This window comes from Sander lucioperca, chromosome 5, assembly GCF_008315115.2.
Source record: "Sander lucioperca isolate FBNREF2018 chromosome 5, SLUC_FBN_1.2, whole genome shotgun sequence".
Taxonomy (NCBI): Eukaryota; Metazoa; Chordata; class Actinopteri; order Perciformes; family Percidae; genus Sander; species Sander lucioperca.
In genome coordinates this window covers 36,463,804-36,476,303 of record NC_050177.1, presented here as the reverse complement: position 1 = coordinate 36,476,303, position 12,500 = coordinate 36,463,804, and the positions used below count along the sequence as shown (strand labels likewise).

The following is a 12,500-nucleotide window of genomic DNA, read 5'->3' as shown; positions in this document are numbered from 1 at the left end:
CGGGCCGATAGATTTACTCTGGGTCATGTTCCTATTTCTCCTGAGCACCCAAATGCCCAAAGTAGCAGGTATATCTGGGTCACTCTCCTGTGGTGGGAGACTTAATGTCTGAAAAAAAACTCCAGGAACCCCTGCTCTCTCACCCACGACCCCACACAGTGTCACCCAACCTCTATTTCTTAAAGTGCCTTCTGGGCATTAAACTGGGCCCAAAACACTGGATCTGACTGCAGCTAAATGAAATTGTAAAGTATCCCCATGGTGGATGGAGCTGACATAGCCAAAGAGGCAACCTTAAAATCTCCTTCTGAAGTTGACTTCCAGTAAGGCTTACTGATCCTTAGGGCAGCGAGGGAGAGTTGTCCCACCAGCCAGTCAGTTATTAACCTGTTTCCACAGACATGATGACGGGAACACGGCCTATTGTCTGGAAGTCATTAAGAGAGCCAGGGGTAGCCAGGGAGTGGCTGCATACCTCTGTTAACCCCCCAGCACACACACACTTGCTTTTTTCTTCAACTGTGCCCTGTTTTCAGTTTCTTTCTTCTATATCAGTCCAAATCTATTTTAACTTCTTGCTAAAAGCATGTCTTAATCAAAATAAATATTGTTGCCAAACCAGCATTCAAAATAGCCTTGATAAATTGTTTGCATTGCCAAACCACCCATGCAAATTAATAACAGGAAGAGGGCCCAGCAATAGTGTAGAGCTGAATTTGAAATTATATTGGGTGAAATGATAAATCAATCTATGACAGGTTTTTAAATTAGAGTTATGATTTAAAAGCCAGTTCATATATTTGCCTTTTTAGTGTGAGTGTTTGAAGCTCTGTTTTCTGTCCTGCTCATGGCTGTATTAATAGCAACGTAGGGGGGTTGGTGCCAGGAATCCAGCCTTAAAATGCAGCCGAGCACTGAGGGGGAGATTGGGGGAGGGGTAAAAGGGTGAGGAAGGGGCCACAGAGGCAGGGAGGAGTACATGGATGGATAGATGGATGGATGCATGGGTGCTGCTAGAATCTGTGTACACACAGAGATCAGAGGTCGTACATCACAGTATCAGAGACAGTCAGAGCTGGCTCAGCCTGGGGAGTCTCCACAGACAGCGGGTAAATGTCAAAGATCTTTGTCATGGAGATAAACAACACTACACTACACTCTCTTTACGCAGCAGTGTAACCCTGAGCACACAGAATCAAACACTCTCACCCATTCAATTATCTGTAAAAGTCACCTGCTGGATCTAGACACACACTCATGTCTATGTCTTTTTTCCCTTCATCTTTGCCAGCGACAGACAAAAGAGATTAGAAAATTAAAGCAATGAAACAAAGCAAACCAAATAGTCAGTATGAAGCAGTTAAATTACTTATTTTCTACATAACCAAGTTTTTTTTGCCTGAACCTAACCATACCCTGTACGTTGAAAAAAAAGATGCCAAAGGGGAACCCAGAGTGATAAAAATGTGACACCAAGGGGTCCTGACCAAGCTGCCGTACACGTGACGAGTTGGGTGTCTGAACGTGTTGGTTAGTTCAGGCAGAACATGAAAGTTGTGCTTGAATTACCAGATTGACATCAGATCTTTCATTTATGCTTCACCATCGCTGGATCATTCATCAGCTGCGTGGTTCAGCTGATTAGGAACATCCAGTCATATTCATGTAGGTGTGCAGCGCTGCCATTATAACCTGACACTTCTAATTACTTCTCTATACAATACATTCATGCCAACCTTCTTTTTATGTGCTATACTTTTGGTACTGTTGATGTATCTATCATTTCACATTCCACATGTTTCGTGTATTTCATAAAGGGGGATTAGTTCTCGCACAAGAATCCTATTTTCTGCTCATTCAATTACTTGACGTACTGTGAGAGTCTCAGTCTCTGAAGATCACTGATCAGGCTGACTGAAGTGTGTGGTGAGGTTACATTTTACACCAAATCAACACATTCTTTTACAGGGTGGATAAAAAACAGTCTTAGTGTCTTTGTGGAACATCAAATAATTGTGACTGCCTCTTCTATCAATTTGACATTTGAGGTCATGTGTGCAGCCAGTTTTGGTAAGTCTGTTCTTGTTCAATATCTGAAAGAGTTTGGCATTTATGCCATTACGTAATCTTTTTATTTTTAATTTTTTAATTATGCTATTACACTACATGTGAGAAAGTTTACCATTAAGTTGGCTGTTGAAAAAGGATTAACCTCATATGAACACTGATCAATAAAGAAATATAAATGTTGGGTTGTGCCCTACAGTGGGATTTGTACTCTTGTGTTCAGGGGTTATGCGCCTCCTTAAAAATGTAACTACATGTTGGAGCCAAGGTGGCTTTGAATACGTGGAAGTGTGGAAGAAACTACACAGTGAGGCACACCAGATCACACTTACGTACTTCAAATGCAATTATTGTAATAGGAAGTTATTGTTGCAGCATGGCGAACTTGCAACCACTCAGCATACAACACCATGACATAATTTATTTTTTAAACAGAGAAAAATCTGCTACTTCTACTCAGACAGGACAGCAACTTCTCTATATGGACCAAAATAACACCGGCTAGCTGCTGCATCACATCACAGAATGTAGGAAAATGTACCTGCACATGTACAAAAACAAGTATGTGTGTGTACACTGCAGCAAGCACACGATAGTGGTTTCACCTTTTTCATAAGTTAATGCTAAAGGAGGGTCCGTGCAAGTAAACGTGTGCACCAGCAGCCAGTAATCACAGTGTAATTCAGTTTGGATGCTGGAATGCTTCCTGCATTAATGCGTTGAAGAAAGGAATGTGTTTCTTGTATGAGCCCATACAAGAAACACATCCACAACTGCCCCAAACTCAACTTTTCAATCTCAAGAAATCTTACATAACATGTGCTGTATTGAGCCATAAATTAAGCGCACCCAGTCTGTACATTGAAAGAGAACAGTAGATAACCTTCTGACCTGACTGCGCTAATCTGATATGTTCATCTGCTAATGAACACAGGCACGCGGTGCAAGAGGAATGTACTGTGTCTAATGCTCCGCAGCAGTGGAGTCTTGAGTGGTACAGGTGTGGTTTGGCAAGGATTTGTAGGTAAGGACAATGAAAGTGTGTGTTTCTGTGACAGAAAACAGATTCAGAGAAAGAATGATAAATATTAAGAAATCTCACAGCAAGTATGTAAATTATTAATTAATGTATGTATAACGTTTTCATTTGATCCTCTAATAAATCTTCTCCCTGATACATTTGTTGTCTATGGAATTGGAAGCATTATTCCATATAAATATTAATGAGTTTTAGTGTCCTGTGATGGCCTCGGTGGCCTAATTTGTATAAAAAAGTGAAATCCAGCAATATAGCATTACATTTTCATAAGATTAAAGGACTCACAACAGACTTATTAAAACAAGAATGGTCAAAATCAAAGCAGCAGAGTTCAAGATATCCTGATTCACATACAAATGGTCATTTTGAGGGTGAAGTATTCCTTTACATTTATTTTAAGATGTTTTCTGTCAAACTACTATTTTGACCATTAAGACTGAACTTTTAAGCTCGATGCTTAAACGTATTCCTCAAAACTGATCAAAAAATGTGTCATGTCTGCACAAAATGTCAGCTGAGCCTATGGTTAAACAGATGTTGAAGTGAGATAAGGGTGCGGGTAAGAGATGGAGAAGAGGAGAGGAATGAGTCAGAAAAGGGGGAGGAAGAGTGGAGGGTTGATACTGTAATCCTTCCATACTCAATGTATTCCCAATGAAGCACAAGAACCCACACAACTGCCCATTGAGACGGCTGCTTTGGCACTGTAATTGGCAACAGTGGCGCTGTCTGCTGACACGTGTGTGTGTGTGTGTGTGTGTGTGTGTGTGTGTGTGTGTGTGTGTGTGTGTGTGGTGTGTGTGTGTGTGTGTGTGTGTGTAATGGAGGGGGAAGAGGAGACATTGTTGAGGAGGTTTAGGTTTTTGTCTAATCCTAATCTTGACTAATTCCTGTTTCCCAGAACCATTAGAGGATAGAAAAGAGCCACACAGCTGCCTCTACAGACCTCAAAAAACCTTCCAGATGGAAACATCACACACACATATATACACACACACAGCTGGGTTTTCATTCAAGTATTTTTATGTGAATTCCGATGTACTGAATCAGTATCCCAAATATTGCAAAGCATTCACCATCAAGGTTTTTATCAATAAAGGCAGAATGAGAGGAAGAAACCTACAACCCCTATATATAAATATATTCCAAGTCAGCTGATAGAAAGAGAACAACATCTTTCTTGTTTAAAGAGCAGAGAGAAGAACACAGTGGAAAAAAAAGAGACGGACAGATCAGAAAAGAAAGTAAGTATTCATAATTCATGCAGATACGTGCTGCAGGTGTGTTTTCTGTATGAACAAGATCATGCTGACATGCTGCAGGTGTGTTTCAGAGATCTGTGTGTGTGTGTCTGTGTGTGTGTGTGTGTGTGTGTGTGTGTGTGTGTCCTCTTGTGGCAGCTTGGCAGGTCACAGTGAATGTGCACAGTAACAGCTGGAGAGCAGGCTGGAAGACAGACACGCCTATACACATCTCTGTGGCACAGATAGCATTACCTTGGATCCAAGCCTGCAGTGTGTGTATGTGTGTGTGTGTGTGTGTGTGTGTGTGTGTGAGTGTGTGTGTGTGTGTGTGTGTGTGTGTGTGTGTGTGTGTGTGTGTGTGTGTAAAACTGTCGGTGTAGCATGTCAATCAGGCCTGTATGAATAGTCAACTGAACTTTATGTACTGTGTCTTCCTCCTCACGTCTATCTCTGACAGACAGGTGAGGATGTGGCAAGAAGAGCGAGCTGCAATTACGATTCAAACTGCAGTGTGTCAAGATCTAGACCCAAAGCAAAATCCCATGAAGCTAATTACCATGATGTGAGTAGAAAAACTGGATACACACAGTGAACCTTTGTGCACTTGTATATAATTTCACAGCATGTTTTCATGTTTGATCCGATCTGTTTCTGCAGCGGTGTGCTTGGCTGACAGCGGGGGATCTCCCACAGCAGAGACACACGGAAACAAAGGTGCCCTTGTGTTGTTTAGCTCTGACCACATGATTTCACAGAAGATAAAATTCCTCTGTTGTATCCACCACATCGTTTGGTAATTACAGTTACAGGACTAACAGCTATTTGCATAATGTGTGCATGTGCGTGCATGTGGTTTTACATTTTTTCGTGAGTCTCATCTGTATCTGTATGACGATGTGTGCATGTACTGTACCTTGCAAGACTTTTGATAGTGAATAGATGCTGGTACATAACACTGAACATAGTGCATGGAGTCGTCTTTTGTTGCAGCCTGTACCATTTTGGAAAATCACTGAACCTCAATTTATTTAAAACAGGTTTCAAACTGTGCCGTATAATATTGGGAACGCAACTTCCTGCCAGTTGCATCAGACTCTGTATGCGTAAAGAATGTGTGCGAGGATATAGGTGTGTGTGTGTGTGTGTGTGTGTGTGTGTGTGTGTGTGTGTGTGTGTGTGTTTGTGTGTAATAAGTCCCAGCTTTGTGTCAGCTGTGAGTTTATACAGGAGAAACAAAATACAGAGCTTCACCAAGGAACAACTCTGCTCCGAATAAAAAAAGAGAATCTCAACATATCTCATAAATGTCATACTTTCCACACAGCAGGACGGAGCGCCCTTGAAGTAAATAACCTAATCCTCTGTGGACTTCCTCCTGCCATTCAAGTCAACCACTGTGGCTTTGAAGTACTTGTAAGGCAAAGTAGTTTGACATGTGATTTCATGTCTAAGGATTCACTGTTTACTTTAAGTAATAAATATAACACAAAATAAAAGTCACTGTTGATTGACACATGTGGTCAATCTACTCGGTCTGGTGGAAAACACCCCAGGCTGATATATCGGTAAATATCAGCTTCTTGCATATGTATCAGTGTACTGATACTGATAGGTAACAAGAAATTACAGTACAGAAATACCAAACTAGGTTTGAGATAAGCATATTTCATCATTGAGATGGAAGCACTATATTTAGCTGATACTGGCTTAAATGCTCCTGTTTTGTACGTACTGATGGACAGCAGACAATTGGATTGTACTGCAAGAGTGCTTAACAAGGTTTCTGGGAAAACATAGCACGCATGCTAAAAAGCTCATGCAATTAATGCAGAGATTGGTTAAAATTCCTGCAATTCCTGAAGGGGCTGAATTACAACAAAGAAACACACTCATGTATACTCAATCACCGAAGAATGGGAAGACAAAAGACTTGATTGTCTTCCGCTTGTTTATACTTTTCTAAATATTTAGACAGATGGGACAGATTTTCCTTTCTGCTCTGAAAACCCTTTATCATCAACTGTCTGAGTGATGCAGCAACCACAGGATGGATATAGGCCAGGAGATTCTCTTTTTGGTTTCACCAGAAGCAAGACAAGCCAAAGGAGGTAACAAATTCAAATATGCAACAATTACTTTAAGGGACTCCAAGAAGAGTTAAAAATCCAACTCCACAGGGCATACTTCCATTAGCAGCATCCCAAGATGACAGTTAAAATGTATTGCTGATAATAACTCAGAAACCACTAAGGACTAAAACACAGACACGGGCCGTCTGGTCACCCTTGACGCAGTGATTAACTATGATGTAACACAGACACAACATAAAACCAATTTTGACACACCCTTGGTATCAATGAAAATGTCAGCTTTCCAGGAACTGAGAAAACAACTTTACCCCCAGCCCCACCTCCCCTTTTTTTATTTTTATTTATTCAGTAAAGTGTTTTTTCAAACCAGAACCACGTTAACGTTCAGGTGAAGCTGAAACATAAAATTCTCCCAAACTGGACCCACAAGGTTTTTTTTTGTTTAATTATTTTTTGGGGCTTTTCTGCCTTTAATGGACAGGAAAGATAGGTGAGAAAGGGGGAAGACATGCAGGAAATTGTCACAGGTCGGACTCGAATCCTGGACCTCTGCATTGAGGCATAAACCTCTATGTATATGTGCGCCTGCTCTACCCACTGATCCAACCCAGCCACGGAGCCACAAGGTTTGAAGAGGACAACAGCGATAATGACTAACCAAAGCCTGAATTTCACAATGCTGATTTCACATATTTGACTCAGGTCTAAAAACCACACGACCACACTAACCTCACCTCCCAGGCGCCTGCTCGACTCATGTTACTGTACTTCATAAATCCATTAGATATGCTGGTGGAGGTCTATTGTGCAACCGCAGTGACAGAGCCAGTGCCTCGTATGACACATTCACACAGCCACAATGCAACACGTCTTCAGTCAAACTCACATTCTGCCTCATTACCACAGTGGCCCTTACCCAACATAAAACAAATTACATCACAATTACTGGATTATCTCTTCTGCTATTGTATATGTATATATGTACATTTCCATCCGTGCTACAAAGAACCTGGCACTGTGTTAAGTGGTCGTTCAGTACAAATATGTCAAGAGCCTCTGTGTGCAACTGCCCAAGAGGACACAAACTCCAAATTGTCTTGGATGAGCTTCCTTGAGACTTGCGATCCAGGCAGTTTTTGACATGCAAAGCAGGGTTGTACCTGAGGGGCTACTTATGCAGTTGCCAGGGCATACGTGAAAAGATGTAGCTGAACTAATTTGAAAAAAAGGTAAATTATTATATTCACATATTGAGTCAGACTACATTATGTGCTGAGTGTGTGAAAACTGGTGAGCAAGTGAGAAGAGAAGTCTAAACTGTTAGCTAAAAGTATGATTAAATGGTTGGAATAGCTAAAAGTGACGAATAAATGGTTGAAATAGTTAACTAAAAGTAACAGATACATGGTTGAAATAGCTAAAAGTAGTGGCTAAATAGTTGAAAAAGTAACGGATAAATAGTTAAAATAGTTAGCTTAAATTAACGGATAAATGGTTGAAATAGCTGGCTAAAAGTAACGGTTATAATTGGTAATTATAATTGTGGAATCGGCTGAAACAGCTAAAATGATAAACAGTTGAAATAGGTAAGTCTGAGAAAAATGGCTGAAACATCCAGCTTCTGCCACTCCAAGTGGTCGTAGAAGGACTGCAAACTGGAAAGTTAGTACGAAACTAGCCTCGCATTGCCAGACCTATCTCCACAGCGCTGCGAGTACAAAACCAAACTATAAAAAAGAAGATATAAAAAAAATATCCACTTTTATATAATCAATAGTGTTAAACAGCATTCAATTTAAAATCAATGCATTTGACACTGTGTGGGGGGGGGGGGGGGATAATGAAAGCATCCACCATCTCTTCTCTACAAACGCATGCAGAAAAATGAAGTACTCAGTACTCACGTTAGTCTTGCTGGACACAGCGAATGTGGCTCGGCTGGAGAAGCGGGCAGTGGAGGGGCTGCTGCTTGACACTGGGCCCGTCACCATGGAGGAAACTCTGGAGCCAACAGGAGGACTGCTGGAGCTGGGGGAGGATGAGAAGGAGGCAGGTGGAGACGCAGGACTGGACTGACTGCTGAGGCCACTGTAAGTCTGGGCTTTGCTACCCAGGCTGCAGGGCTGGATGTGGACCAGAGCCTGGCTCTGAGTGTGCGCCTCACCCTTCCCATAGATCACCTCTTTTATCTCCTGATGGTTCTCCTGAATGTCACTGAGGTGATTCTTGTGATTATGACTGTGATTGTGGCTGTTGTTAAGCAAGGTGCTCCTGTCACACATCATCCCACTCATGAGCTCCACCTGTAGGGTGAGAGCCTCCAGCTGACTCCTGAGCTGCCGGTTCTCCTGCTGGAGCTGAGCCACAGCTCGTCCAAGAGGCCCGCTCAGGTTGGCTGTCTCCTCCAGACGACGCTCCATGCCCAGCTTAAAAGCGCTGACGTCCACGTGGATCTCCCTAATGGCATCCCGCAGAGTGTTTTCATAACGGGCTAGAGCTGCACACACTGTCTCCCCCTCTGGAGAGGAAGACCGGGGGTGACACAAGTCTCCCATCTCAGCCAGGGTTGGGGCTTCCATTGGTGCAGCTGTAGCCACTGGTGATGAAGCAGACAAGACAGCCTCTCAGTCAGTGAGCTGACGTCTGAGAGTGAGATCCTCTGGCCACTGGAAAATGAGTAGTTTCAGTCAGGTTTTGGCTGGACAGACAAGGGTTGGGAGGGTGAAAGGGGGTTGCAAAGGTCTGGTCTGTTCTATCCCCACTCCTCCAGCTCTGTCCTGAGACGTCCCGGGCTGGTTCTCCTTCAATTATCTCTGCTTTTCAGGTACAGATGTTTCACTCTGCCTGAAAGCACAAAAGGGGCAAGACTTTTGACCTTTAGCGAGTGAACAGCTGTCAAACTCTTAAAAGAACCGACGAACCCGAGGCCAATGGGATGTCCCGTGCAAAAAAATGCAGCTACATTACAAAATATGCAGGATAGTAACAATGAAATCAAGGCTTAAATGATTTAATTCAGATCTACAACAAACCATTACAAACTTAATTCAAACACAACTGCTCTGACAGCATTGAACTGAGGACAATCTCTTTAAAAGGAGTCAGAATGACAGAAAGAAAGCATACATCTCCAAGCAATTCATAACTGCCATTAAACACAGCAGTGAGGTAATATTTACTCACAGCTGCAACACACCTACCTCAGCTTCGCTCTCCGGTCCAGCTCACTAGAGTTTCCTCAGCGCTAAACTGCTATATGAATATGAGTGTGTGTGTGTGTGTGTGTGTGTGAGCTCTGCTCTGTGCTGCCGGCTCTCTGGTTTGTTTAAACTTTCAGGTTGATCCCTCCTCTCTTCTAGCCTGGAGGAGGGAGGAGAAAGGGAGGGATAAAGGAGCAGGGCAGTGGAGGTGGAGGAGTGTAGAAACAACATGGACAGAGTAGTAAATGTGAGGGGAGGGGAAGGAGGCGGGCCGGGTAGGTTTTATATTCTTGCACTGTGTAAACTATTGGAAGGAGGACTCCTTCTCTCTCCTACTTTCTCACTGAACCTCTTCCTTCTCCTCTCCTTTCTATCAAAGGTATGCCTTTCCCTGCCTAGTGCCATCTTTTTCTTTTTGTCTCTAATTCATTCCTGTCCCTACTTTTATTTCAAAAGAAATACATAATTAAAAACTCAGAATCATGGACAGGACACATAATCTCATCATAATCCTAATCTGATTCAGTTTTGTAGTGTCAATATAGATTATTCATGTCTCAATCTCCGCATCAACTTGTTTCACACAGCCAATCCAAACACACTTTTATTACAGAAACGCATTATTATTTTTTCCACATAGGCTGTATGTTCATAAGAGTTTTATACTACTTATTGTACATGTATACCAAAGACGTACAACATAACCGTGTCAATGCCTATAGAAAGCGTTACAGATTTACCTTCCACTGTTTACCTTGATGTACACTTTAAATAGTTGTTTTTGTTTTTTATTCTATTTTATAGTAGTTGTGTGATTAATGGCAGGATGAGACAGACAAGCTGCTGAGGACCACCACCCTCCCCCTGGTAACTGGACCCCAACAAAGCAAACATTCAACACCAGATAGCAAGAGTGTGTGTGTGTGTGTGTGTGTGTGTGTGTGTGTGTGTGTGTGTGTGTGTGTGTGTGTGTGTGTGTGTGTGTGTGTGTGTGCACGCAACAGACTCAAGCAAATACTTCAACATTCCACCCTTCTGTTTACTGTCAACAGTGTGTGTGTGTGTGTGTGTGTGTGTGTGGAACAGTGGTGCAACAGGGAGCATTGGGAGATGAGGAGGGGGCTTGGTGAGGTGATTTAGCGGAAGATTGTCCCCCCACCTTTCAGTGTGTGTCTCTCTCGCTCTCTCTCCCACACACACACACACACACACACACACACACACACACACACACACACACACACCCCTCAGGGTTTTATGTGAGTCTGCTGGGGGCTGTACAAGATACAGCTGGCAACAAACCACTGTAGAGGTCAGAGGTCACAAGTATAAGCTTCATCAGCCTCCTGAGGACATTGCTCTTGTATCTTATTATGTCCACAGTAATGCTGATAAATCTGTAAATATATGTTTTCCTCTATTGAAGCTGTTTTCCATCCTTGAAAGTTGAGCTTTTTGAAAATCTAACACTAACACTGATATGTAGTCGTTAACCTTTCACATGCACGTTTCTGTGTAGCAGCAACATTACATAGCCAACTTCCTGTTGCTTCCTAATGTTCAAATAATGCCAATCACAGTGACAATTTCACAGGTATACGACAAATGTAAGTGAAAGAGTAAAGGTACAAGCTGTGTTTACCTCTTGTTCCCCAAGTGGCTAAAAAAGCAAATCAATTAATACTGCTGTAAGATATCAATACTTTTTCAGTACCTGTGTTTGCAGAGCAAAAGCATGATTAAGTGTGTGACATCAATATGTGGCTCATTAGATTATAGTTATGAAATTAAATGAAACTAATCTTAATTTTGCTTAAGGCAACTTTGAGAACCACTGCTTTCTAGTAACAATGAGTCAGCAGGTAACGTGGAATGAGCCGCATGAATCAGAGTGGCATGTAATGAAAAACTTCAGCTGTCGTCACAACAACAGAGCCTTCGCTCTCTCGCTGAACTGCTTCCCACAATACTGGTTTTCATTGTTTTGATAATGACTGAATATGTTTTACTTCTGCGATGCTGGCTCCCTCTGTGCAGAGCTGAGGTTGTAAACGTCCAGTGTGATTATTGAGGAGGAGAGGTCACACACTGTGATTTTCTTCTCATCTGGTCTTCAACCAGTAAAACCATGTGTTGATATTGCAGAGACATTTGCAAACAAACGTATTCCTCTGTGTGGGGTGTCTGCCTCAACTGATTAAGTGTGGATTAGGTCATGTAGCAGGCTGGAATAGACATTTGGGGTTTGCGATATATAGCACACTCATGGGCAAAAATATATCACAGTTGTCAAAAGCCAAACATCTGCAAAAAGTTAAGAAAGCCATTGTTATTTCCTCATATATGCCTTTATATATCATCCTAACGGTTCTGGGGGAAACAGGTTTTAAAGTGCTCATATTATGCTTTTTGGCTTTTCCCTTTCCTTTATTGTGTTATATATCTTTTTTGTGCACGTTATAGGTTTACAAAGTGAAAAAGCCCAAAGTCCACCCCAAAGGCACTCACCATCTCCAACAGAAAACAGTGTTCACAAACTGCTCCAAACAGCTCTATTGTAGTCCAGCCTTTACTTCCGTGACGAACGTGCGTCACTTTGTAACACACGTTATAATGCTTGCCTAGCTGCTAGCGTGGCACGCCCTCATACTCTGCAGCTGACTGGCTAGCAGTCCTTACCTAGGTACTGCGCATGTGCGACTCCCAACAAAGATGGAACAGAAGTGTGATGTCTCACTCTGTAGCTAAAACAGAGAGCTCAACACACAGGGTGAAAAGAGGAGCTGCAGCAATGTGCAGTACAACACAAATATAGTGTTTTTTGAAAATTAAACCATGTAAACCTATTCTGGTACAACGT

The 12,500-nt window shown here is 42.2% G+C and overlaps 1 protein-coding gene across 5 annotated transcripts in view; it reads right to left on the bottom strand.

Annotated features, from left to right (window-relative positions):
• The window catches only part of smtnl (smoothelin, like), a 45,455-nt gene extending 35,669 nt beyond the window's left edge, over positions 1 to 9,786 (bottom strand). For 3 of the 5 annotated variants that reach the window (XR_004102204.2, XR_004102205.2, XM_031283657.2), the window contains exons 1-2: positions 9,641 to 9,782; positions 8,345 to 9,284 (exon numbers count right to left, since the gene is read on the bottom strand). Coding sequence is in view for 3 of the 5 variants with exons in the window: in XM_031283657.2 (XP_031139517.1) it covers positions 8,345 to 9,019 (675 nt within the window). In the remaining 2 variants the exon portion in view is untranslated. Of the gene's footprint in view, positions 1 to 8,344; positions 9,285 to 9,623 lie in introns of all 5 variants that reach the window. The other 2 variants (XM_036001303.1, XM_031283658.2) reach the window with 2 other exon arrangements.
• Between the last annotated feature and the right edge of the window lie 2,714 nt (positions 9,787 to 12,500).